The sequence below is a fragment of the Camelus dromedarius genome, chromosome 7 (genome assembly GCF_036321535.1).
Source record: "Camelus dromedarius isolate mCamDro1 chromosome 7, mCamDro1.pat, whole genome shotgun sequence".
NCBI lineage: Eukaryota > Metazoa > Chordata > Mammalia > Artiodactyla > Camelidae > Camelus > Camelus dromedarius.
The window spans coordinates 65,908,777-65,932,471 of record NC_087442.1 but is presented as its reverse complement, the minus strand read 5'-3'; the positions used below and the strand labels follow the sequence as shown (position 1 = coordinate 65,932,471).

General features: G+C 35.3%; 1 protein-coding gene across 11 annotated transcripts in view; it reads left to right on the top strand.

Moving 5' to 3' along the window:
- The window catches only part of ADAM22 (ADAM metallopeptidase domain 22), a 205,940-nt gene that overhangs the window by 150,904 nt on the left and 31,341 nt on the right, over positions 1–23,695 (top strand). For all 11 annotated transcript variants that reach the window (XM_064487601.1, XM_064487593.1, XM_064487596.1 and 8 more), the window contains 10 exons: positions 522–593; positions 815–907; positions 5,326–5,406; positions 8,553–8,603; positions 8,825–8,888; positions 10,730–10,835; positions 12,776–12,895; positions 16,005–16,173; positions 18,699–18,813; positions 21,244–21,334. In XM_064487601.1, the coding sequence (XP_064343671.1) occupies positions 522–593; positions 815–907; positions 5,326–5,406; positions 8,553–8,603; positions 8,825–8,888; positions 10,730–10,835; positions 12,776–12,895; positions 16,005–16,173; positions 18,699–18,813; positions 21,244–21,334 (962 nt within the window). The remainder of the gene's footprint in view (positions 1–521; positions 594–814; positions 908–5,325; positions 5,407–8,552; positions 8,604–8,824; positions 8,889–10,729; positions 10,836–12,775; positions 12,896–16,004; positions 16,174–18,698; positions 18,814–21,243; positions 21,335–23,695) is intronic.

Below are 23,695 nucleotides of genomic sequence, written 5' to 3'. Positions count from 1 at the left end.
AGGGCTTTTCACAGGTAATGGAATTTGCTCCTCACAACAATTTGTGATGTAGATGGGCAACTAATATTATTCCTGGATTAAATATTTACACACTTGGGCTCTGAGATGCCAAGCCATTTGCCCAAGATAAGTAGCTGAGCCATGATTTGAATCCAGACATTGTGACTCCAAATCCCTTGCTTCCTGTTTGAAATGAAATTTCTGGAGTCAATCTGGCTTGATTTCAGTCAATGGCTAGATCATCTTCCATTTTGATGACACGTATCAGACCCTATTTGGCATATATGTAATATATGTACATACAATTAAATCTGAAATGGAAACAACATTAGACACTTATGTTCTAAGGTTTCCATTTCTTAAATTCTCAAGTCAAGATTTCTAGTTTAGGAAAATATAAGTATATTTTGGAATACTGACAGATAGGTCAGCAGTGTGGGTGTGGCACTTGTGGTCTCTCATAAGGTATTTGTTGTTGATTTTACTACATTTTAGTTCTCTTTTTGGTTTTTATCCCACAGCTTCTTGATCCACCTGAATGTGGCAATGGCTTCATTGAAACTGGAGAGGAGTGTGACTGTGGGACCCCAGCAGTAAGTCTCTGGGTGTTTGGACGATTTCTTGAGGTTATTCAGGGTCATTCCAGGTCCACGTACTGAGACCCACAGAGCAGGTGTTATGCTTAGAAATTTTATAAGATTTGTGGAAGACAGATGATTACTGTCAGATTATATGTTTATTTTAGAAAATATCCTGGTACCTTCAGGAAAATGACACCATTTTCTGATGTTTTGCAAATGTTTATATTCCTCAGGAATGTGTCCTTGAAGGAGCAGAGTGTTGTAAGAAATGCACCTTGACTCAAGACTCTCAATGCAGTGATGGTCTTTGTTGTAAAAAGTGCAAGGTAAATAAATGTTGATTAATAATAACCAGTTGACAGAAAAGAGGACATATTTGATTAAATTGTTAAGGCTAGGTAAATACAATCTAATTACTGTAGTGGGAAGGGAATAACTCAGTGGTAGAACATGTGCTTACCATACATGAGGTCCTCGGTTCAATCCCCAGTACCTCCATTAAAAACATAACTAAATAAGAATAAAAATAAAATAAACCTAATTACCTCCCCCCCAAAGGAAAAACAAACAAAAGAAGTTAATGTAGTAAGAGCTAACATATATTGACTGATGAAGTCCCAGGTGCTTTAGAGGAGCCTCACAGTCTTGTGAGATGTAGTTACTATTTTTATTCCCATCTAACAGCTGAGAACACTGAGGCTTATAATGATTAAATAGTTTGCCCAGGATCTTATACCAGGTAAGTCAGGAAGCTAAGCGCGTGAACATTTGTAATCCCCAGAGTTTATTCAGTCTTTGATGACTCCCTGAGGGGCGTGCACTTTAAATGAAACCATCTAATGTGCTATAGTATATATTATAATATAATATCATTTATTTTTTATATATTTTTTAGTTTTTTTTAATTTTATTTTATTGAGTTATAGTCAGTTTACAATGTTGTGTCAATTAATATAATATCATTTAAATGAAACTTTTATTTGAGTGATATTTTTTCTTTATTGTAAAGCCAAGCTGATATTCAGTAGATTCTTCTTTTCTTGGTGCTCAGCTTGGTATATATCTCTTGCATTAGCTGTTGAGGGAACAAAAGGAATCTCTTGAGATGTGGACACCTGTCTTGTGTTGTGCATGAGAGTTCGGAATGCATCTTTGCACACTTGTCTGTTTTCCTCCTCCCAACTCCATCCTCATACCTGTCCCCAAATATTTAAGCCTTTCCATCAAGATAACAATTATTTGGGGCTTACTTTGCTCAAAGAAATCTATTTCTTTTTCCTCTTCTCATATAAGATCTGGTACAATCTTCTACGTTCTGTCTGAGGTTTAATATCTTTCTCTCCCTCCAGTCTGTACACTTGATGGCACAGAGCCAGGCACTTCCACAGTGATTGGTTCAGGTTCTCAGTTAATATTTGTTGAATGAATGAATAAATACGCACAGCACTCTCTTATTGATTATTTGCTGATTGACTAACTGTAGTCTAATGCTGATTGCCTAACTTTAAAAGAAGGTGAAATATGAACCCATCATATTAACTACCTACTGTGTGCCAGAGAGTGTGCTAAGCACTTTTAAGTTAAATCATCCTATATCCAGGTTTCTTCACCCTGGTACCGTTGACAGTTTTTTTGATGATTTTGTTTTCAAATTTTATTTTTTATTGAAGTATAGTTGATTTACAATGTTAGTTTCAGATATACAGTGAAGTAATTCAGTTATACATATACATACATATGTATTTTTTCAGATTCTTTTCCATTATTAACTGTAGTCCCCTGTGTTATACAGTAGGTCCTTGTTGTTTATCTATTTTATATGCACCAGTGACAGTTTTGACCAGAGGATTCTTTACTGTAAGAGTGTGTCTTGTGTTCTGTAGGGTATTTAGCTGCATCCCTGACTTCTACCTGTTAGATGCCAGCAGCATCCCTCCCAGTTGTGACACCAAAAAAAGTCTCCAGACAGTGCCAGATGTCCCCTGGTTGAGACTGCTGTCTTAGATAATGCTCACACCACACTTTTGGAATAGACATTATTATTCAGCTTTTTCCAATTGAGCAATTCCAGTCTCAAGAAAGTGAAATAACCCGTGTAGGCTCGTTCAGCTAGTAAGGAGTAAATGTGCGGTTACGTCCCGGAGAAGCTGGAGGCAATTTCTGTTGTTTCCACTTCACCGCTGTGTCTGTGGTGGAGTTTTAAGACAAGCAGGGCACTGGCAGAGATCTCTCAAAGCACTCTCTAAAAAAGGAAGATTAAACCAAATATGAAACAGACACTTTCATTTTGGCTATCCCAATCATTTATTTTATATTTTTGTGTATTTTTTTAAATTGAAGTATAGGCATTTTACAATGTTGTGTTAATTTATTGTATACAGCATAATTCTTCAGTCATACATGAACATACATATATTCATTTTCATATTCTTTTTCACCATAAGTTACTGCAAGGTATTGAATATAGTTCCCTGTGCTATACAGTATGAACTTGTTTGCCTGTTTTATATATATTGGTTAGTATCTGCAAATCTAGACCTCCCAATTTATCCCTTCCCTTCCCCTCCCCTCCAACCATAAGTTTGTTTTCTATGTCTGTGGGTCTGTTTCTGTTTTGTAAATAAGTTCGTTTGTCTTTTTTTGTTGTTGCTCTTTAGATTCCACATAGAAGTGATATCATGTGGTATTTTTCTTTCTCTTCCTGGCTTACTTCACTTAGAATGACAATCTCCAGGCCCAATCATTTATTTTAATCTTCAGTGTTTTAAGTCTGCCCATCCATGAAATGCACTTAATTATACCATTTTTTCTTGGATTTATTAAATTAGGCTCTTTGTGATATAATTATTTGAAGGAACATGTACAAAATAATAAAATTAACATGCATAAAATAAAATGGCATGAGTAACCACCCCACGAAAGAAATTACAGCTCTATCAATCAAGTAAGATCTTTTTTGCCACTTCTCTACCCTACACCCCCAATATCACCCCCAATCTAGGCTCCTAGAGGAGCCAGAGGCAGGATGCCAAATGGAGGAGGGGAACAGAAAAACAAGATGAGAAATCACGTGTATCTCAATTTTTTTCTATATGTATTTATAATAATGTATCTATAAGTTAGAATTGGCAATCATTTTCTGTACTGGGCCAGATAGTAAATAGTTTAAGCTTTGTGGGTTGTAAGGACTCTGTCTCAGTTCCTCAGCTCTGCCTTTGAAAGCAGCCGTCAAAAATATAGAAATAAATGGGTGTGGCAGTGTTCCAATAAAACTTTATAAAAATAGGCAGCCAAACAGACTTTGTCCTTGAGCTGTAATTTGGGGACCCCTGCTGTAAAATATTGCTTATTTACTTGTTTATTATTTCTTCCCTTTCATTAGTATGTAAATTCTAAGAATGCAGGGATTTGGGCCAGTTTATTTACTGCTCTGTCCCAGCCCTTAGAGCAAGTCCTCCTTCACTCTGTTTTTTTTTCACGAGCTTCCTGACAGATCCTAAACTTTTATACTCTTGGCTAAACTCTACCCTACATCTGCTCATACTTCTCCCTCAGAAGTACAAGGAGGAAGAGAACCAGAGTATATGAAATTAACTTATCATGCTTATTTCCTTTTTTGTTTCAATGGTGTGTTTACGGCCACTAACATGTAAGTTCCTTGTTAGCAAGATTCTTGTGTTTTGTTCTCTACCAAGACCCCAGTGGCTAGAAAATATTTGACACATTTTAAGTGCCTAGTAAATACTCTGTGAGTGAATGAATGAGCGCACATTTTGTTTGGATTTTCTAGAAAATACCCATTGAAATCCTGATTGGAGTTGGCAGTGCGCTGCTCATGTTCTTAAAACAACAGGAAACTCAAATGCCTGGAGGGTTGTGAGCAAGGAAGAGAAGATGGAAGTTGAGGGGTATGGGGCAGAAAGAGGGATCCAGAATAATGTCTATGTTTGTGTGAGCAGAGATAAAAGCATAGAAGGATCCAGCCCCAAATAGTAACATTTTAGAACAACGGAGAAGAATGGAATTGAAGAGGAGAGGAGAAGGATGATAACTTTCTGTATCTCTGTTTGCTTTGTTATAATGAATACTCTTGCAGTTGATAAATCCAACAAGCTTAAAAATGTATTTGTACAACTCCCACACTTACAAGAAATATTTGAGTCGAAAACAGAAAAGAATAAATCCCATAGACAGGTACAAATGATAATAGAAACATTAAAAGATATTAAAGACCAAGCTATAACTATAGGTAAAAATGAGGCAGGAGAGAAGAAGAGAGGAAATTATGAGAGGAAATAGCTTTGCCAGAAAAATCTAACTTTTGCAGTTCAGCCCACAATGTAACTTTCCAATTCTTGGCAGATGAAGCAAAAAAGTAATATGATAAAGGTGCCAGTAAGAGTGAAGGGTAAACTAAATCCAAAAGCTATTTGGAAGAGAGAATTAGTCAAACGTGGACTGACTTGTCCTTTTGGTACAGATGTACCGTCAAGCACATCCTATTTTAAGATCTTGTAAGGCATATGTGTGATGACTATGCAAATCACTTCATAGATGAGAAAGTCTCTCTGAAAACTATTAAGTTAACATTTCATGTAATAACTGTGGATTTCACAGATTACCGTCTTAAACTAGTTTAAGATATTCCTATCCAGAAAATACTCATTTTGCTTTTTTTTAAAGATGAAACTGTGAGAGTTTTTTCCTTCGACAGTTTTGCACATTGATTTTTTGTTCATTTTAGTTTCAGCCTATGGGAGCTGTGTGCCGAGAAGCAGTAAATGATTGTGATATCCGTGAGACCTGCTCAGGAAATTCAAGCCAGGTAACTTAAGAATAATTACTCTAAGCTAAATGGGAAAAAGTAAGAGTATGTTTAGTACACCGACCCCTAGGTGAAATGGAAATGGACAAGTTGCCCATGTTTCTCTTTCATGTCAACTTGTACTCTCTTTTTATTCATTTTTCAGGAACTGAAGTTTCAGTAATCAGAGCTTGAGCAGATGTTTGGCATAGTTTTGTCTTAATGTTAAACTAACCAAAGACTGGGTGCGTGCCTTAACTATTTTGTTTTTAAGAAGAGAGTAAAAGGCATTTGTTTTTTGTCTAGCTAGTGAAGGAGGAAACAAAAAGACTCTTTCTCTTCAACTTGTTGAAACAGGGGCCAGCCAAGGCAGAGAGACCCACCAGGTATTGGGTTATGAGAAGAAGCCTATTTCTCTGTCTTGACTCTCATTTATCAAAGACATCTTGCCATTAATAGTGACTCTTGAATTTAACATCATTTAGTTGTCAATAGAGAAGATAGGGAAGTTGATGAACTTGACAAAGGGTCACAGATTTCAGTGTGTATATATATATATATATATATGTATATATACAGGCAGTCCTTGCTTTGCATAGTAGTGTAAAGACTATAAAAATGACTATGCCAGCTGAAACTGGGTAAAGTCATCTTAGTAATCAATGGAAAAAATTACAGTTATCCTACAATCTTTAAAAAAGGTTGTCAGTTTATTAGAAACGCTTTTCCTGTTGGTTATAAATTAATAGAGAAATGAAGAAATCAACTATTATCTACTTAGCACGTGAAATTAAAACAGAAACATTGAGCAGTGAAGTATTTTATTTCTTTGTAAACAACTTATCAGTAGTTTGAGCTGTGCTTGCCTTCTCTTTGTCATGAACCTTGCAAAACTTAGTGAGTGTTTTTTCCTATGCCTTGTTGAGTTGCCACACTCCTTTCTAAGTTTGAGTCAGCTTTTGACATTTTATTCGTTGTGCTTTAAATGTCATGAAGTATCTCCAAAAGATGGGAGAAGTTGTGAATGTGAAGTTTTTTGCCAAACAGCAGTATCTATAGTCCCATGGTCAGCAATGTTTTTTCCATGACATCATTTATGTTTGATTTGAATTTCACTTCCAGTGCCATCACTTTTCATTTGTTTGCTGCACTTTCATCTTTGTTGGCCAATTCCCTCTTTCAATTATCTGATTTTGTAAATATCATGTGATATCACCCAGAGGCAGAGAGGCAACTCAGCTACACACTTTGCTGTCTGTGCATGAACTGAATGAACACATGGGCAGCGACCAATCACTGACAGACTTTGAAAGTGACAGGATGGGTCATTGACCAAGATGGGCATCTCTTATTTACCTAGTGACCAGTGGACTAAAGAACTAGTAGCAAAGGTTGTACTTTATGCAATTACTCACAGTTAATCTGCTGTGGGAACTGAAATTGAAACTGTGTTCTTGAGGTGCTGGTGTTATTTAACAAAACCATGGTAACTGAAATTCATGCATATTGGAGCCATGTAGAGTGAAGACTGCCCGCATCTTTTTTTTTCTCTAGAGAAGAGGGATTTAATAATGGTAAAACTACTTTAACCATTAAAAATGCTTTATTTTAAAGGGAGTCATCCTAAGAGATTAAAGATCTTGCGTGGGAAAAGTATTTTTCTTTTTTGCTATTTAATTAGTGTTGTCTTTCTAAGCTAACACCAAGTGATGATGAAGATACAATGAATGATTACCTCATTGGCTCCAGGAGGGAAAGTATATTGGAACAACTTCTTTGGAATGTGGTTATACAATAAGCAGGAATTTTAAAAAGAATTCTAAATTCAAAAATGATGTATGTGCAAAGATGCTCTTGTTGCATTGGTTGTAACAGAGTGAGTTTGAGATAATTATAAGTGAGTATTTTAGTACATTGACTATATGGTTTGTTAGCTCAGGGCAATGTGTTGCAGCTATTAAAGATGATACCTATATAAAAGTTTATTATGACATGAGGAAATTTGTCTAATGAAAGTAAAGGAATGAAGCAGAATATAAAAAATTATCTATAACTTGATTATATCCATGTTTAACAGTATTCTGTTTTGTGGAAAAAGGTAGAGAACATATGAACCAAAATATAAAAAATAGTCCTGTCTTTGGATGGTGGGAATGCAAAAGATTTTTATGTCTTTCATTTTTCTTACCTTTTTACATTTCCTCACTTTTCTCAAATAACTATGTAATTACTATAATGACAGAAAAATGTTTAATAAATTTTAAAATAACTGTCTGTCCATATCCACATAAGAATGCTTTGCAATCTTTTCTGAAATTGCTACAAGGGAAAAATGGCAGGGGGGATGGGTGGGTTATAAAGCATGTCTTTTTCCAACATGTACTGGGTAGACTTTTGTTCCAGAATCATTTCAAGTACAAAGGCTGTGTTATTTCTCATGGTAAAAAGGAGGAAACTATAGCTATTACTCTGTCTGGCATCCTCCTTGTTTTTGTTTTGAGCCCTTGTTGTTTTTTTGCTCTGAGGAATAGAGTATCTGTATAAGTTAGCTGAGTCACTGATGTCAGTTCTTTTTATTTGTGAATAAAGATTTATAAATCACCTAATTGGGCCCCCAGTTAGAGCCATAGTTTTAGGGGAAGGTGTACCAATTGTTGCATTTCCTTTCGTTTTCTGGTAAATCTTTTTTTGTTTTTATTTTCAGATGGTTTAAGAGACTACCTCCTATTATCAGACTTCATTTTTGTTTTTTAAATTTTTTTATTGCAGTATAGTCTATTTGCAGTGTTGTGTTAATTTCTAGTGTACAACATAGTGATTTGTTTATACATATATATTCCTTTTCATATTCTTTTTCATTATAGGCTATTACAAGATATGGAATATAGTTCCCCGTACTATACAATAGGACCTTGTTGTTTATCTATTTTATATTATTAGTTTATATCTAAAACCTATATATTAGGTTAAATCCTAAACTCCCAATTTATCCCTCCCTACTGCTCTCCCCTCTGGAAACCATAAGTTTGTTTTCTATGTCTGTGAGTCTGTCTCTTGTTTGTAAATAAGTTAACAGACTTTATTTTTAAAATGCAAACATAAAAGGGATTGGTTCATCTTGATATTTTGCTGTGCATTCAGTTCATAGTGCTGTTTTCTTTTTCTAGTGTGCCCCAAATATTCATAAAATGGATGGCTATTCATGTGATGGTGTTCAGGTAAGTTACTTCATCTTTACCTAAATTTTTCATGAGTACCAGCATGAAAGAAATACTGAGGTCTTATCATAGTATGAAGGTTAGATTAAATGTTTTGTAATCAGTTCTGAAGATAAAAGGCCTTTATAATACTCATCTTGTTTTCCTAGTCATTTTTACTTTTTCAGTTATCTGACATAAGCAGACTGTGTATTGCTAATGGGTATGCTTTTTCATTTTAGGGAATTTGCTTTGGAGGAAGATGTAAAACCAGGGATAGACAATGCAAATACATCTGGGGGCAAAGTGAGTAAATAGCGTGGCTTGATCATTTTCAAAGTTTGGTATCAGGCCCAAGGACATGGGAGCTGGAAGTAAATTTTCGACCACTTCATGGCAAGGGGATTCTCAAAGCCATAGCAGGTCTTAACAGGGCACTGTTGTGGAAATGAGAGAAAGATACCTCCTTGGAGAAGACACGACCCCATACCTCTTGGCTAGTTGGTGGTACCTTCGGACAGAAGATGCTCTTGCTGCCAGGCAGGTGACGTCCACTCCAGGGCATGCAGCTTGGAGAATAGAGCAAACCTGGATTTCAGCTTCTCTTATACTCTTTTGAGCTAAGTGTCCCTAGACAAAACCCATACAGTCCCGTGGGATAGATGGAGACCCTGGATAGCGCACCCTTGGCTAAAAACTGTAGCATTTTAGCTAAAGTTGCTTTTTTTCCCCTTTATTTTCTTTCTTAAACTCTAGCTGGCTTTCCTGGTGATAGGTAAATTTCTGTTGGGATAGCTCTGCCATATCAGAAAGAAATTTTAATGTTACTCCCTTCAAAATTTGTCACATTTTGGAGAGAAATATGTATATATATAACACTTATCATTTAAAATATTATGGAATTTGAATGTATATTTAAATGTTGTGTATTATATTTTTTCAGAAGTGTTACTAGCCCTTCTGAAAGCGATTTTTGTTTTAAACTCTTTCAAAAGATGATTTGTGTAAGAAAACAAACCCTAAAGGTAATGATATCTTTAATTGTCACAAAACAGTGGCTGTAATCCTTTTGGGAGGGGAAGGGTATGCTCTCTTCTGAACAACTAGAGAAACACTGGGATAGGAGAAAAATTTAGTCATGTAGGTTTATGCTCTGCTTCTGCTTCGTCCCCTTGGGGAAAAATAGGAGCTGATAGCAAGAAGTAGGAAAAGAAACTACCAACGTAATTAGTTTAAAATACATATCCACAGCAACAGTCGTCTTTTGATAAGTTTCCAAAAGTCACTTTGAGCTAACTCTTGGAGAGCTCCATCAACCAACCTTGGCTTTAGCAAAGATAAAATCCTGACAAAGATGCTGACATCATTTAAAAATGTTATTTAACTTTAAGAAATTTAGCATGAATTCAGCTTTGTCTAAAAAACAGAATAAATTTTTGATAGCTATTAAGAATTAATAAACAAGGTGGAAATAATGCTGTTTCTTGAATCTTTAATTGTAGTGCATCACTGTTTTATAAAACTATCTTTATGATTTATAGAAGTTGCTAAGTGGGAAATTCATGCTTTATATGTGACACTGAGGTTAAAGCATTTAGTATTTATTCAAGGAACCATTTGTTAGCATCTTCTTCTAATTGGCCAAATTCTGTGGAGTGTTGCTCTTAGCACCAATGGCATGAATTCTATAACTGATCTAAATAGATTTGTTTTCCAATTAAAAAAAACAAAATTCTCATCTTAGCTCTGCTTTCTTCTGTGTTAGTTTCATTCTTTTTGCTTATTTTGTTTTACCACCTTAATTATTTTGGGGGAGAAGTAATTAGGTTTACTTATTTTTATTTTATTGTTTTTAATGGAGGCACTAGGGATTGAACCCAGGACCTCATGCATGCTAAGCATGAGGGTACAACTAAGCTATACCCTACCTGGTATTTGCCAAATTTTAAATGAGCATTTATGAAGAATGTCCCTGAGTCATGGATGCTCGTGGTGTGGGAGAACTCTTGTGAACCATGAGTCCAATTTTTGGAACTGATAACATTGTAGTGAAGAAGAGTCCTTCACTGGCATTTTCCTCTTACTGCAAACGTTTTGAGCAACTCACATGGTATATCCCTCGCTGACAGAAAACTATTCTTCTTCAGAGGTGACGGCATCAGACAAATACTGCTATGAGAAACTGAATATTGAAGGGACGGAGAAGGGTAACTGTGGAAAAGACAAAGACACATGGATACAGTGCAACAAACGGTGAGATGGAGGAGTCAGCCCAGAGTTTATACCTCTCTTGATTACAAGCACTACTTTTTGAGTGACCAGGCTTTCCTAGAATGCATTCTGTTGCCTATTCACTTCATCTCTTTCCAGAGTTCCAGCAACACTTTTGTAGAAGGCTCCCAAATATTAACATGTATCCTGACCTCTCCCCTAAGATGTAGGGCCATGTTTGTAGCTGCCTTGGGACTTTCTCACCTAGAAGACCCCTGCCAGTGTCTCAAAGGCAACAAAAATGAAAGTCAACAGAACATGTGCTCAGTACTGTTGGAATAACCATGTCAGTTCTTTGTTCAAATTTCACTGGTTCCACATAGCTAATTAATAGTAAGAATAAGACCCACAATCTGTTGAGGGCACACTGTGTGCTAAGCACTATGTCACACTTTACATAAACTGTGTCATTTAATCTTCATGTCAGTTTGCCCCATTTTATGGAGGAGAAAACTGAGGCACAGTTAATTAATTTGAAAAAGTTCATATAGCTAGGAAATAATAGAAGCAGAATTAGAATTCAAGCAGTCCAAATTTAGAACTGTTTCTTAGCTACTTTGCTGCGTATCCTACTGTCTTGTTTAACAAATGGAATGGAACCTTAGCTTGGCACTGGACCTCCTCCACAGCTTGCCACCAACCTACATTTTTATTTTTTCTTCTCTACTCTTCCAAAGTTGAGCAAACCTCACCATTTCTAGTACATTTTATTGTCCTACCTCCACCCCTGTGCTTGTGCTATTCGTTCCTCAGGAAGCACCCTTTATACTCACTCCATTATCAGTCAAAAATTTATCCATCCTCAAAGCTTCACTTGGACAGTACTTGCTCTGTAAATTGTTTCTGGGTTTACTCCAGAAATAAGTCACCTCCCTCTTCTCTGAACTCCCACAGCCCTTTGTACTATTCTCATGGCCCTTGTCCTCAGCTCTATGTTTTATAGTTGTTCAAAGTATGTGATGCCTCTTCTTACTCAGAGTATAATTTCCTTGAGGATAAAAATAGTGTCTAATTTTTTTAGTATATCCTAAAATACTTAGTAAGTGCCAACAAAAAATGTTGAATGAATATCTCTTCTGTGTTAAGAAAGCACTTTTGTTTATGATAGATGAAATAAATGATGATATAACTTCTAAAAATTACTTTTTAAGAATGAATTAATGCATGTTTTTTCTATGTTAGTGATAGATACAAGTCTTAATTTTTCTCTTTTCCTATCTGACCAAGCCTAATATTTCCATAGATAATCTTGTTGGCCTGCTAATCTGTCTTCACAAGATATTTATTAGAATATATATTTATTGTTAGCTATATTAATAATTAAAATGTGTTAAATATAGGGAATGTGTAAATATTTAACATAAATGAAAATATTTTACAAGTTAAATTAGAGTTGTATGTGATAGCTGGGGGAGTAGTGAAATATATTGAAAAAGAAATCATTAGTCTGTGTGGTTGGGAATCTACAAAATATATGCAATATATAATCTCTTCTTTAATTCTAGGGCAATGGGTTGAAGAAAGAGCTGTGTTCTTTTAGCATTCAAAGGTCATTCATTCACTTATCAAATATTTAAAAAAAATATTTTAGTATATCCAGTGATGTGTTAGGGGAAAATAGATCCTGACGTAAAAGAAGTCTATTTGATGAATAATTTCCTTTAGATAAATACTTGAACTAAGGGGCAATAAAGGAAAAGCTAGAAAACAGTCGGGTATTTGATGCACCAATAAGAGAAGACATTTTTTAAAGCAGGAGGTGAACTAATTTGGACTTATTTTATTTTGCTTGTAATTTAAGCAAATAATACACTTGATTTAAAAATGCTAAAATGAGATGAGATAATCATTCTAACTGTACAGGGTTTGCTATGTCTTCAGGTAAAAAAGTGAAATAAATACTTGGTACTCTTTTAACACAGGGATGTGCTTTGTGGTTACCTTTTGTGTACCAACATTGGTAATATCCCGAGGCTTGGAGAACTTGATGGTGAAATTACATCTACTTTAGTTGTGCAGCAGGGAAGAACATTAAACTGCAGGTAATTATCTAACCATTCTATGAAAACATTAGTCATCTTATTTCCCAGGAATGCAGCTTTGATTCTTTCTGTTTTCAGTTTAGACGTATGTTAGTAAGATAAAACAGACTCTAGTCCATCGAAGGTGATTGACTAAATCCTGACAGAAAAGAAGATAAGAATTAGTTGAATGTGGAATATTATATGTTGGCTAGAGTTATGTTTAATTAATTACTAAAAACTCACAGAGTTTAGTTTGCATTTTATTCTTATTAAGGAAAATGAAAGAGGATCTGTAGATAAAATCAGTAGATTATATTCATGCATCTTCTTTTGCTTCCTCCTGAAATCCCACTAAATGGATCTGTTTTAGAATTCATATATCCACAGGGAAGCAAAGAAAGGGAGAGGAAACAATAGCAACAACATTTTGGAAAATGGAAAGCCAACAGATGTGTGGCAAATGATTATCAAAACTAAGAAAGCTGAATTCCTACTTCAGTAATGGGGACAACCAAGAACTAACCCAATATATACTGTCAGTTCCCAAATGGCTCAAAAATGGGTAGCATCATCTACTTCTGGAAGAGGGATTGAAGGAGTTGGGGGTTGGGGAAGGAGTTAAAATAAAGACGACAGGCGAAAGTGTGCTCAGAAAGCAGTTAGATCCACAGATTACTTCCCTGACTCAGCTAAACTGAGGATTGTTCACCCTGTCATGGAAGGCTTGAGCTTTAAAGTCTGCAGAGAATAATACAGAAGTTTTCCAAACTGAAGGTCAGCAGGCAATATAGATACCAGGGTTCTACAGAAGTGCTCTAGCCTCATTGATATTCAGTCAGAAAGTCCTAGAATTCCCAATCACCTGTCTGGTTCCCCAACTCATATATGAGCTGGTTATCAGACATGTGAGGAAAGACTAACATGAAAAAAAAAAAAAGGAGAGAGATAAAAACAAACAGAAAACATGACAACTACCTATCAACATTCATGGGAGATAAGATACTTCTACCAGGAAACAAGAATAGAGTGCTGTTTTTAAAAATGAAGAACATTTAGAGGAAAAATGAAAAGGCTGTTGGAAATTAAAAACATGATGGCAGAAATTAAACTCAATCATTGAAATCATCTCCCAGAAAAACAGGGCAAAAGAGGCAAAGAAGGGAACATAGAGGAAAGTTCACTGTGTCAGAATAGAAATAATAAAGAACAAAGAAAACAGCAGGGAGGAAATCGGCAATGAGTGTCTCCAAGAGTGGTACCTAGAACCTTTGGACTTGATTTTCCACATTGCCAGGCTCACCAAGTGCAAGGTACAATGGGGGAAATTAGAGACACATCAGAACATATCATTATGAAATTGCATAACCTTAGGACAAAGAAAAGAATCCCAACTGTTTCCAAAGAGGAGGGGGAAAAAAGAATGGAATGATTTAGAATCTATCAACAGGAGCCCTGGAAGCCAGAAGACAATGGAGAAAATGATTTCCAAACTAGAATTCTGTACCCAGGTAAAATATCAAACAAGTGTGAGGGTAGAAAATAAAGACATATTTAGATATGCAAGTTTCCTCCCGTAGTTTACTCCTCTATGCCCTTTCTCAGGAAGGAAGCTCTTAGAAATTGTGCTCTAGGGAAATGAAGAAGGAAACTAAGAAAGAAACACAGGGCATTTAGGAAACAAGATACCCACCATGGAAAGGACAGGGCAATCCTCCAGTGAATGGTCAGGGGAAATCCAAGATGTCCAGCTCTGCACCAGGTACAGGGGACCAACAGATCAGATAGGGAAAACTCCAGGAGAGATTTCTACAGGAAGTTGAACTAGATGTTTAAACACATCTTGATGGAGATTTTGACAGTCAGCAGAGTTGGACTAATTTTGAGTGAGTGGTAAATTCTTAGGAAAGTAGGCAAAGAAACAACAAATGAGACTTGCTAATATGAGGGAAAACAAGTCATACAAGGAAAAGGAAGGATTTAATTATGGCATACTATATCACTCAAGTAAGTAACATTTACATAGTCATAATAATGTGCATATTTGTTATTGGTTTACCTATTGATTAAACAAAATATATGATGGGAGGATAGGAGAAAGAGATAAATTCTCAAATTCCATAGAGGAAAGTCAATTGATAATACCTAAAATGGAAAAGTAAAAAATAATAGTACAAACTCATTATTTAAAGATATGTACATAAATAATAAAAGAATCAATTAAGAGTTGGAAGGGGTTTTCTCCAGGGAGGAATATATTGAGGAGTAGAAGTCAATGGATTGCTTTACTGCATTTAAAAAACCAATTTATCTTTTTAACTCTTAAAACTATATGCATGTATAATTTTGATAAAAATAAATACATAAACAAATAGAATGGAGAATTTTGTAGTAGCATTGATATGGTACCATATAAATAAATAGATGATGAATATACATGTTCAATTTCTACCCTGTTTATTTTTTATTCCTACATAATATGTGGGCTTGCTGTATTGAATAGTTAAGTTACAGTGTTTTAGCCATTCTCAAATATACTGTAGATCCTTGAACACCACTGGTTTGAACTGTGAGGGTCCACTTATAAGTGCATTTTTTTCAATAAGTACCTACTGTAGTACTACACAATTCACCATCGGTTGAATCCATGGATTTTCGGATCCATGGAGGCTCAGAGCCCCTAACCCTACACTGTTCAAGGGTCAACTATAATTTGTAAATAGAGCAATCTTTTTGTGAAATGTAAACCAAAACCCAAAATTCTCATCCTTATTTGAAACATGTTTGAAATCTTGAAACTTACTTATTTTTCAAATCAAATGCTAGTAATGATGGTTTACTTGACTTGTATATGATAGCCAAGGCAAAAATTGCAGTTTGTGCCCTTGTTATAATAATTGTGTTTAAATCCTAAAATATGTCAATATTTCTGAAAAGAATTAGATCAAAAGATTCAATTGCTTTCTTCATTTAGAGGTTGAAAATGCTTATGCTGCTGTTTTTTTTAATTAGATAATAAATAGAAAATAGAGAAAGTGATATTGCCCATTTTTTAGTTTTTAAGCATCTTCTCAAGATGAATGTGAATCAGTGGAATCCCATTTTCTTTTTGCTCTCAATTTATTTTTAGTGGTGGGCATGTTAAGCTCGAAGAAGATGTAGACCTTGGCTATGTGGAAGATGGAACACCCTGTGGTCCCCAAATGATGTGCTTAGAACACAGATGTCTTCCCGTGGCTTCCTTCAACTTTAGTACTTGCTTAAGCAATAAAGAAGGCACTGTTTGTTCAGGAAATGGAGTAAGTATTCAGTACCTAACCATGGGGGAATGTTTTACTTCTTTTATAGCACAGAAAAAGCTATGACCTTCAACTGCTTATTTCTGTAATAATGGGAAACATGCTTGTTCATGTTTCTGGCTGGGGTATAGACAGTCATGTGTCATAGTCATTAATATTTCTGTTGTGTAGTCTGTAGAAGCCTGGGAATAAGAAAAAGTATTATCTTTCTAACCAGATTCTTCCATCTTCTTCTCTTATCAGATTAAATTGATCTCATTTAATATAATACCAGTTTTCTGCTAGTGATCTAGGAGACAAATTTTTAACAAACTGTAATCAGATAAAATAGGGAATAAAAAGCAAGGGCAGTGGCCACAGTATTTAACAGCTGGTGTGGTCCCAGCCGCTTACCATTTAGAACAGACCATAAATAACTGCTGTGGCCACTTCAGTGGGTACTAGCTGAGCATAAGTCCTAGAAATAGAAACAGACTAATTGAGGGAAATGTTTCTCACAGATGAATAGAAAGACTGGTAGCATTTAAAAGACCCAATTCTATCCTGTCAGTTATATATCTGATAAGGTAGGTACTATATAAATAAGTTTATAGGTTAAATTAACATGCTTTATTAGTGATTACGGTTGTTCATTTTGAGTTAGGAATTACAGTTGTTCATTTTGAGTTAGGAATTCCTGTACTGACAAAACTTCTTGGTTCTTTTTGTTTTGGCGTGTGCTATGATCTTTTTACCCTCACTCTGGATTCTTTGCTTGAACTTGTTGTACTATACAGTTGAGGCAAAGATCTCTGCCCTGGAATTGTACGCCTTGCATCCTGGTCATTCCACATATATCCCTGAGGGATAAGCCAATAATGTCCATAGGGAGGTCTTACTAATTGTAACTCTTCGCCGAAGGAAAGGAATTCTTGTAACACACGAGAATAGAGAAGGCATACTGTAAGTGATTCTGCTCCTATAAAGGAATCTGCTAAGTCTTCTTTCCTTAATGATTAAGATGATGTTATGGAGAAATGCTTTTGGAGGGGATGGGAGAAAAGAATAATTAAATTATTTCTTGATCATTATGCTAATGAATAACTGTATCTTATTCATTTAGAAGTTCTGAGTATATAAAGGAGACTAAACGTAATTAGTTGTGTTAATTAACTACTTGGTTAAGGAATCAGTAAATGAATGATACATACAAGTAAATCAGGTGATACATAGCATCAAAAGCATTTACAGTAATTATGCATAATACAGAAAGGTTGTATCTTGTGTATTTTTAACTTATGGTAACTCAACTCTGTATATGTGACAAAAATTAAAAGGAGAAATACAGTAGATGGTCTCTATGTACTATACATCATCTTGGTTAACTTACATGTAGTACTTAAAAGAATGCCTGTGACAGAGTGAATGTTCAACAGTGCTAGCTAAAACTCTGTTGTTTATGATCATTGTACATCGGTATCACTGTTCTTGTCACTGTATCACTGATGCAGTTGTATGATTTGGAAACGTAATTGGAGAAGCCAGTTGACCTGGTTATGGTCTGTCAGAAAGGTAGTGGTGAAGTGGGGACTGAAACTCAGTCAGGCCTTTTTTCCTTCCTGCGTATCTGTTAATCTGCAAATATGAATTAATTTGAAATCTGCAATTTGTTAATCATATTTTATAGTTGCATTTAGATGTGCATGTATGGCATGTTTGTTGTCTTCTGGCAAATTCAGTCAGACAAAGACAGAAACCTGTCCAGTTAGAGCCTGCCTGCTGAAGATCTTCTCCCATCTTAACCCTAACTGAATTCTCTCCCACCTCCTACTTCTTTCAGAGTTGCTTTGAATTATAGACCTTAGGTATAGACTCTGTTTCCTGGCTATATAAATGAAGACAGATTATTATCTGATAATTTTTAAAAATTTGGTGCCATTTTATGTTTCGGTTTTTTTTCTATGTTTGTTTGAGAGAGTTCTCAGTCTCCATGACACTGAGGTAGCTAATCTCTGGAGCTTGGGTTGAGGTGCCAAGATTCTGGTTTTGTGAAGCTTTTTTCTCAGACCACTGCAAAACATCAGACCTCCCTCTTCTTTGTTGGATTTCTCTGTATCTCCTTTGCTTCCTAAAAGATAAATAAAATTTTGGTATAAAAGCCTTTTCTTTAGAAGAAAGAAAACTTTGTATTGGATAATTAGCAAATGATTTTAATTCTGCTTAGTTAAAAAATCTTCCTCTTATAAAATTTGAATTAATGAAATTCAGAACAATCATTTTATCGATTTTTTTAGACGTATAAATTCATTCCTCTGTTAAAATTCATGATTGCCTTTGTTGTCTTCTGGCAAATTCAGTCAGAAAATATATTTTTAGTATTTATTTATTTAGAGTAAGAAATAAAGTAATTAGTAGTAGGAAGAAGATTCCAATACATTTTCAGTACCATCAAATTCTAGGCATATGGTAATTAGAAATCACCATTTATTTTTCATGCCTCTATACCAAAGAGTTGGTGTTTACTCTGGATTGATTTTGGGTTTCAGGTTTGCAGTAACGAGCTGAAGTGTGTGTGTAACAGACACTGGGTGGGTGCAGACTGCAGCACTTACTTCCCTCACAATGATGATGCAAAGGCTGGTATTACTCTGTCTGGCAACGGTACGTACTTAATTTGGTCCTATTAAGTTGTTTTATACACACGGAAAAAGAAAGCCGCCCTTCTGAAAGTTCCATTTGGATTTTTTTTATAACTCAAATATGCTTAAATCCACATAATAATACATCAACATATACAATTGGGGCTGGCATTATGAAACTGATCATCTCCATTAAATTGTAGTGATATTAAATATAGAATATAACTTAGTCTACTGATTTAGCCTTATCTCATCATACATCAGAGTGAGATTTTCCAAATGTTGTATTTGTTTAAGGCTGACAACAAACCCCAGCATTTCTTTTAAATGAAGAAAGCAGTCAAGATTCTTAAGTATCTGATTCTATTTATATATTTTTTTTAATTTTACATATTAGGACTGAATAAATAAGAAAAATTTGAGTAATTGATTTTAAAATACTTGATTGAGTTTAATATTCTTTATTACAGAATATCATTTGTATTCAACCCTAGTTCTATAGCCTGAACTATAGGTATTTCTAGAAGTAGTAACATTGGCCAAGGCTCCTGGAAGAGGTGTAAGGACATGGGTAGGAAACAAAAGATATAGTTCTAAAAGCTAGAGTGGCCCAATTGGAGAAGTAGAAATTAAATGCAGATAGTGGAAAGAATGTCTTTACTTTGGAGGTGAATATCCCCTTTTAAACTATTTTTATCATTTCATTATTGAGTATTCTTTTATTCAATTTGAGCGTTAAATAGTGTTCAAATCCTGAAGTCCATTCACCTCCAAAGGATGAGAAAAAAGATTCTTTTGATTCTAGTCATCCAGACAGGTTAAAAACTTAGCCAATATGACTTTGATAAAGAAAGTTACAGAATGATTAGGATTTTGGCATCACTGGTCTTAGCAATGGTAGTGTGGAGCTCATTCTAGCAAGTAATGCAGAGATGAGGCTGTTCAGGTCTGTGGATTTAAGTGACTTGTCAAAAGTCATACCATTACTTAGAAATAATCAGGACTAGCATCCAACTTTATTGATCTCTGTGAAATCCTTGGAAGGAAAGGAAGGGAAATCAGATATGCTAGATCTTAGAGTAGGAAAATCCCAATGCCTGAGGCGGGGTCCTCTGGCATCTGCACCCACCAATCCCACAGAAGACCTGAACAGGGTGGAGTCAGTCAGCCTCCTCAGATGCCCAAGCCCAGCTGCCCCACATGACTACTGAGGGCTCCTAGACAGAGTGGCTGCCACTTCTGCATTGGGAAGTTAGACTCTGCTCCAGTTACTTATGATTACTGACTGATGATGTCCAGAAGGACTCCTCAGGACTGCAGCAGACAAGGAGAGAACTGAGCTGCTCTGGGTGAGAGCCCTGCAATTTAGCGTGGGTTATTAGTCATTCTCAGCAAAACAGGTCTCCTAGTATCAGAGCTAGGTCTCCAACCTGCTTTTTCTGCTCTTGGGCTTGTCCAAACCTTTGACTCACTGGGCCACTCTGATTGCTATGCTCCCTCAAGGACTGCGTCCCAGCCTGCCTGACGGTGGGTGCTGTTGGACACAACAGTGGTGTTGCCCAGTCCTGAGGTTCAGCCCTGCCCTGACCCGCGGCCAGTCTGATGCAGCCTCGCTTTCATGCCTCACCAGCACCAATCTCCAGCTCACAAGACTGTATCTTTTCCTTTGGGTTCTCCTTCTCTAGGGTGCCACAACCATTATTGCCAAGGCTGGGCACTACAAGCCCAGGGCTTTCATTATCTACATCACCAGAGCACTAATTATGTAAATCTGTAGATGTGTTTTCTCCTTAAGCTTGTATTTATCTAGACAAAATGTGGTGCAAAATAAGGACCTTGGATTAGTTATCAAAATAGAGTAATAGGAACAATAACATTTCTAGAATTTCTGAGGAAGAGGTTGGCGTCAAAAGCACCTTGGGTTTCTAAACATTCCTCCCCAAAGGGTACTGTGCTAATATATTAGTATTGCCCCTAATTTTTTCCTTGTCTCTCCTCTTCTTTCTTTTAGTTCAATGACCTTTTATTTTCCAGAAAAAAAAAACGTAGAAAATAAAAGTACAAAATGCACTTGAATAAGAATTAAAAGGGAACATACACAAAGAATTATTTTTTAAAAAACAGTTGATACGGATTCCTAAGTTATAGTTGATTTTTCTTTGCTGTAGAAAATACCCACTTTTTATTTCACAGTATATACAAATATCAAATCATTATGTCATACACCTGAAACTAGTGTAATGCCATATGTCAATTATGTCTCAATAAATAAATAAAATTTTTAAAATGTTCTCTAAAATTAAAACTATATAAAGGGAAAAATATCCACTTTTGAAAACAAATAATGTTCTTAGTGTGATGATTACAAATCTGGAGAATAAAGTTCCTGAAGGGATTATATCAAAATTCCAATTGTATACACTGATCTTCATTGTTTCTTTTTTCCTCCTAGGTGTTGCTGGTACCAATATCATAATAGGCATAATTGCTGGCACCATTTTAGTGCTGGCCCTCATTTTAGGAATAACAGCATGGGGTTATAAGTAAGTGAAAAGTCTCTGTATGTTACTGTCAAAATATACTTTAAAATATTTGTTTAAATGAATTAAACACCTTAAAAGTTTTATATCATTAGATAAATATACCTGCAGTGAAAATCAGTCTGGCTCAACGATTCAATCAATGATAGTTCTTGGTAGGATTAGAGGCGATAATAATTTATCGTTTTTTTATATTTTGAGATAACTCCCTTCTATTCTAAAAAATACTTAATATTGTTTTAAAACCATTACATGAAGTAAAATCAGTTTAAATTATGTCTCATACAAAGGCTGTGTTGGGTTGCTCTTTAGTGATGCAGGTTCTTTTGACTTAAACCCGTACCTGGAAATCTAAGCAAGATAGTCAATTAGCATATCACTTTAATGACAAAGGTCATCTCAACAAGAATAGTAGCAGATCTGCTACTGAGGGCTTTCGATGACCTGACCGTGCATCATGCTAAGAGCAAAACCTGTCCACAACCAGTATGAAGGAGGCACTCTTACCTGCTAAATACGTGGGCGTTTTTGTGTGAAGACAAGACTCTTCAGAGATATAATTTGTTGAAATTAAAATTCCAACTATAAGTTACAACTTTTAAATGCCTAATTCTTAAGCTCCAAAGTTCAACTTACAATTTTTTTGGTTCTATTTATAAAGATTAAAAAGTTATTCATTATGTAAGTTTTGAATATTGGGTTCCCTTAGCTAAGTAAATGACTTCAGACATTCCAAACTTATTTGTGTATTTAATATGTTCAGTTTCTTTTTTAAGTCTTATGATGTGAAAATTTTCATCAGTATTCGAGTAACTTATTAACATTTAATAAAGTAAAACCTAAAACCTTAAGTTTTTCTAATATTTCCATTTTTAAATAGTCCTGCTGATCTCAGATAATGTTTCAGGTCTCCAGGATTGGGTGTTTCTCCATTTGGAAGGCCTGCAACTTTGCTAGCCTTTCTGGATATTACCCCATTTATAGCTTTATAGCTTTTTTTTTTTTTTTAAGTTCATAGACCAAATTTGTTTTACTAAAAGACTTGGGAATTAGACAATTTTAGACTTTTAAATTACTCCAAACCTTTTAATAGCCTAGGCATTATATAATTATTTGCTATTACTGTTATTACCTGACATGGTTTTATACGAACTGAATTAAAAGAAACCCTCTTAAAAGTGCATTTGGCTCTTGCTTGTTGTGAGATCAGAACCCTGAAGGAGTTTCTTTCACTGAAAAGAGAGAGCAATTAGTCAACTACTAGGGTAAACTTTGTTACAAGTATTAAAATGCAGAAAGACATTTGTGCAAGGCTGTATTAACCAATAGCACAGACAGTAGAATAAAGTTTAGCATAACACAAGTTAATATGGCATAGCCTAGCGAAGGAGAGCACAGCATCGTGGTAATGCTTGGCTCTGATTACATGGATACGAAGCTCTGTACCAGCTCACAGATGCTCAGTACCTGTGCACCTCTTGGATGTGCAAGTCATTAAGCACATTGCATACTTATATTTGAACAGGCTGATTTCAGCCTAACATTTGAAGTATACAATTATTAGGTTGAAAGGAAGGGTTTTTCTCTATATATTGTTTGATTTCTCCTCACACTTCAGGTGACTTAGCCCCATCTTGGTGTCACACTATTCCTTGACTTTCCTGCTGTGTAACAGTTGCCATCACAACTATTGCTGTTTTTAACTTTTTTTTTTAATGGAGGTACTGGGAATTGAACCCAGGACCTTATGCATGCTAAGCATGCACTCTGCCACTGAGCTATACCCACCCCAACCCCAACCATTTCTGTTTCAAAGTAGTTCAGTGGTTTCATTGATCATGTGAAAAGGGGAAGCAAAATTGTCCACCCACTGATGCAAAGTGATTATTTCATGTTTACAGTCTTGGAAAAAATTACCTTTCAGAAAATATAAAATTTAAACATCTACTCTAACTGCTACTGAAATTACCTGTGTCTGTTGATTTTAATGATTAGCATTTAAAGTACTTCTTTCTGTATATCGTTTCTTATTTTTATGAAATTCATATGGTTTCACTTTTTTTTCATTTCTGAATATATGTACTTTGCAGATTCATTAAGGAAAAAGACAAATCTTGTTCATACCACAATATTCTCTTCATAAATAATTTGAACCTTAATGATGGAACTTTTAATGTTACTAAATTTATTCAGAATATGTTTAAAAATAGAATGAGGATGTAGAAATTTTAATACAGGAGTTAAATTCATGAATGTGCTGTTTCACATATTCTGTTTGAACTTCCAAAATGGATTTAGGACCTGAGAACTCATTTTCTCATTAATCCTTCCAATTAAAGTTTCTGTCCCTTTTCCAAGAGTGGG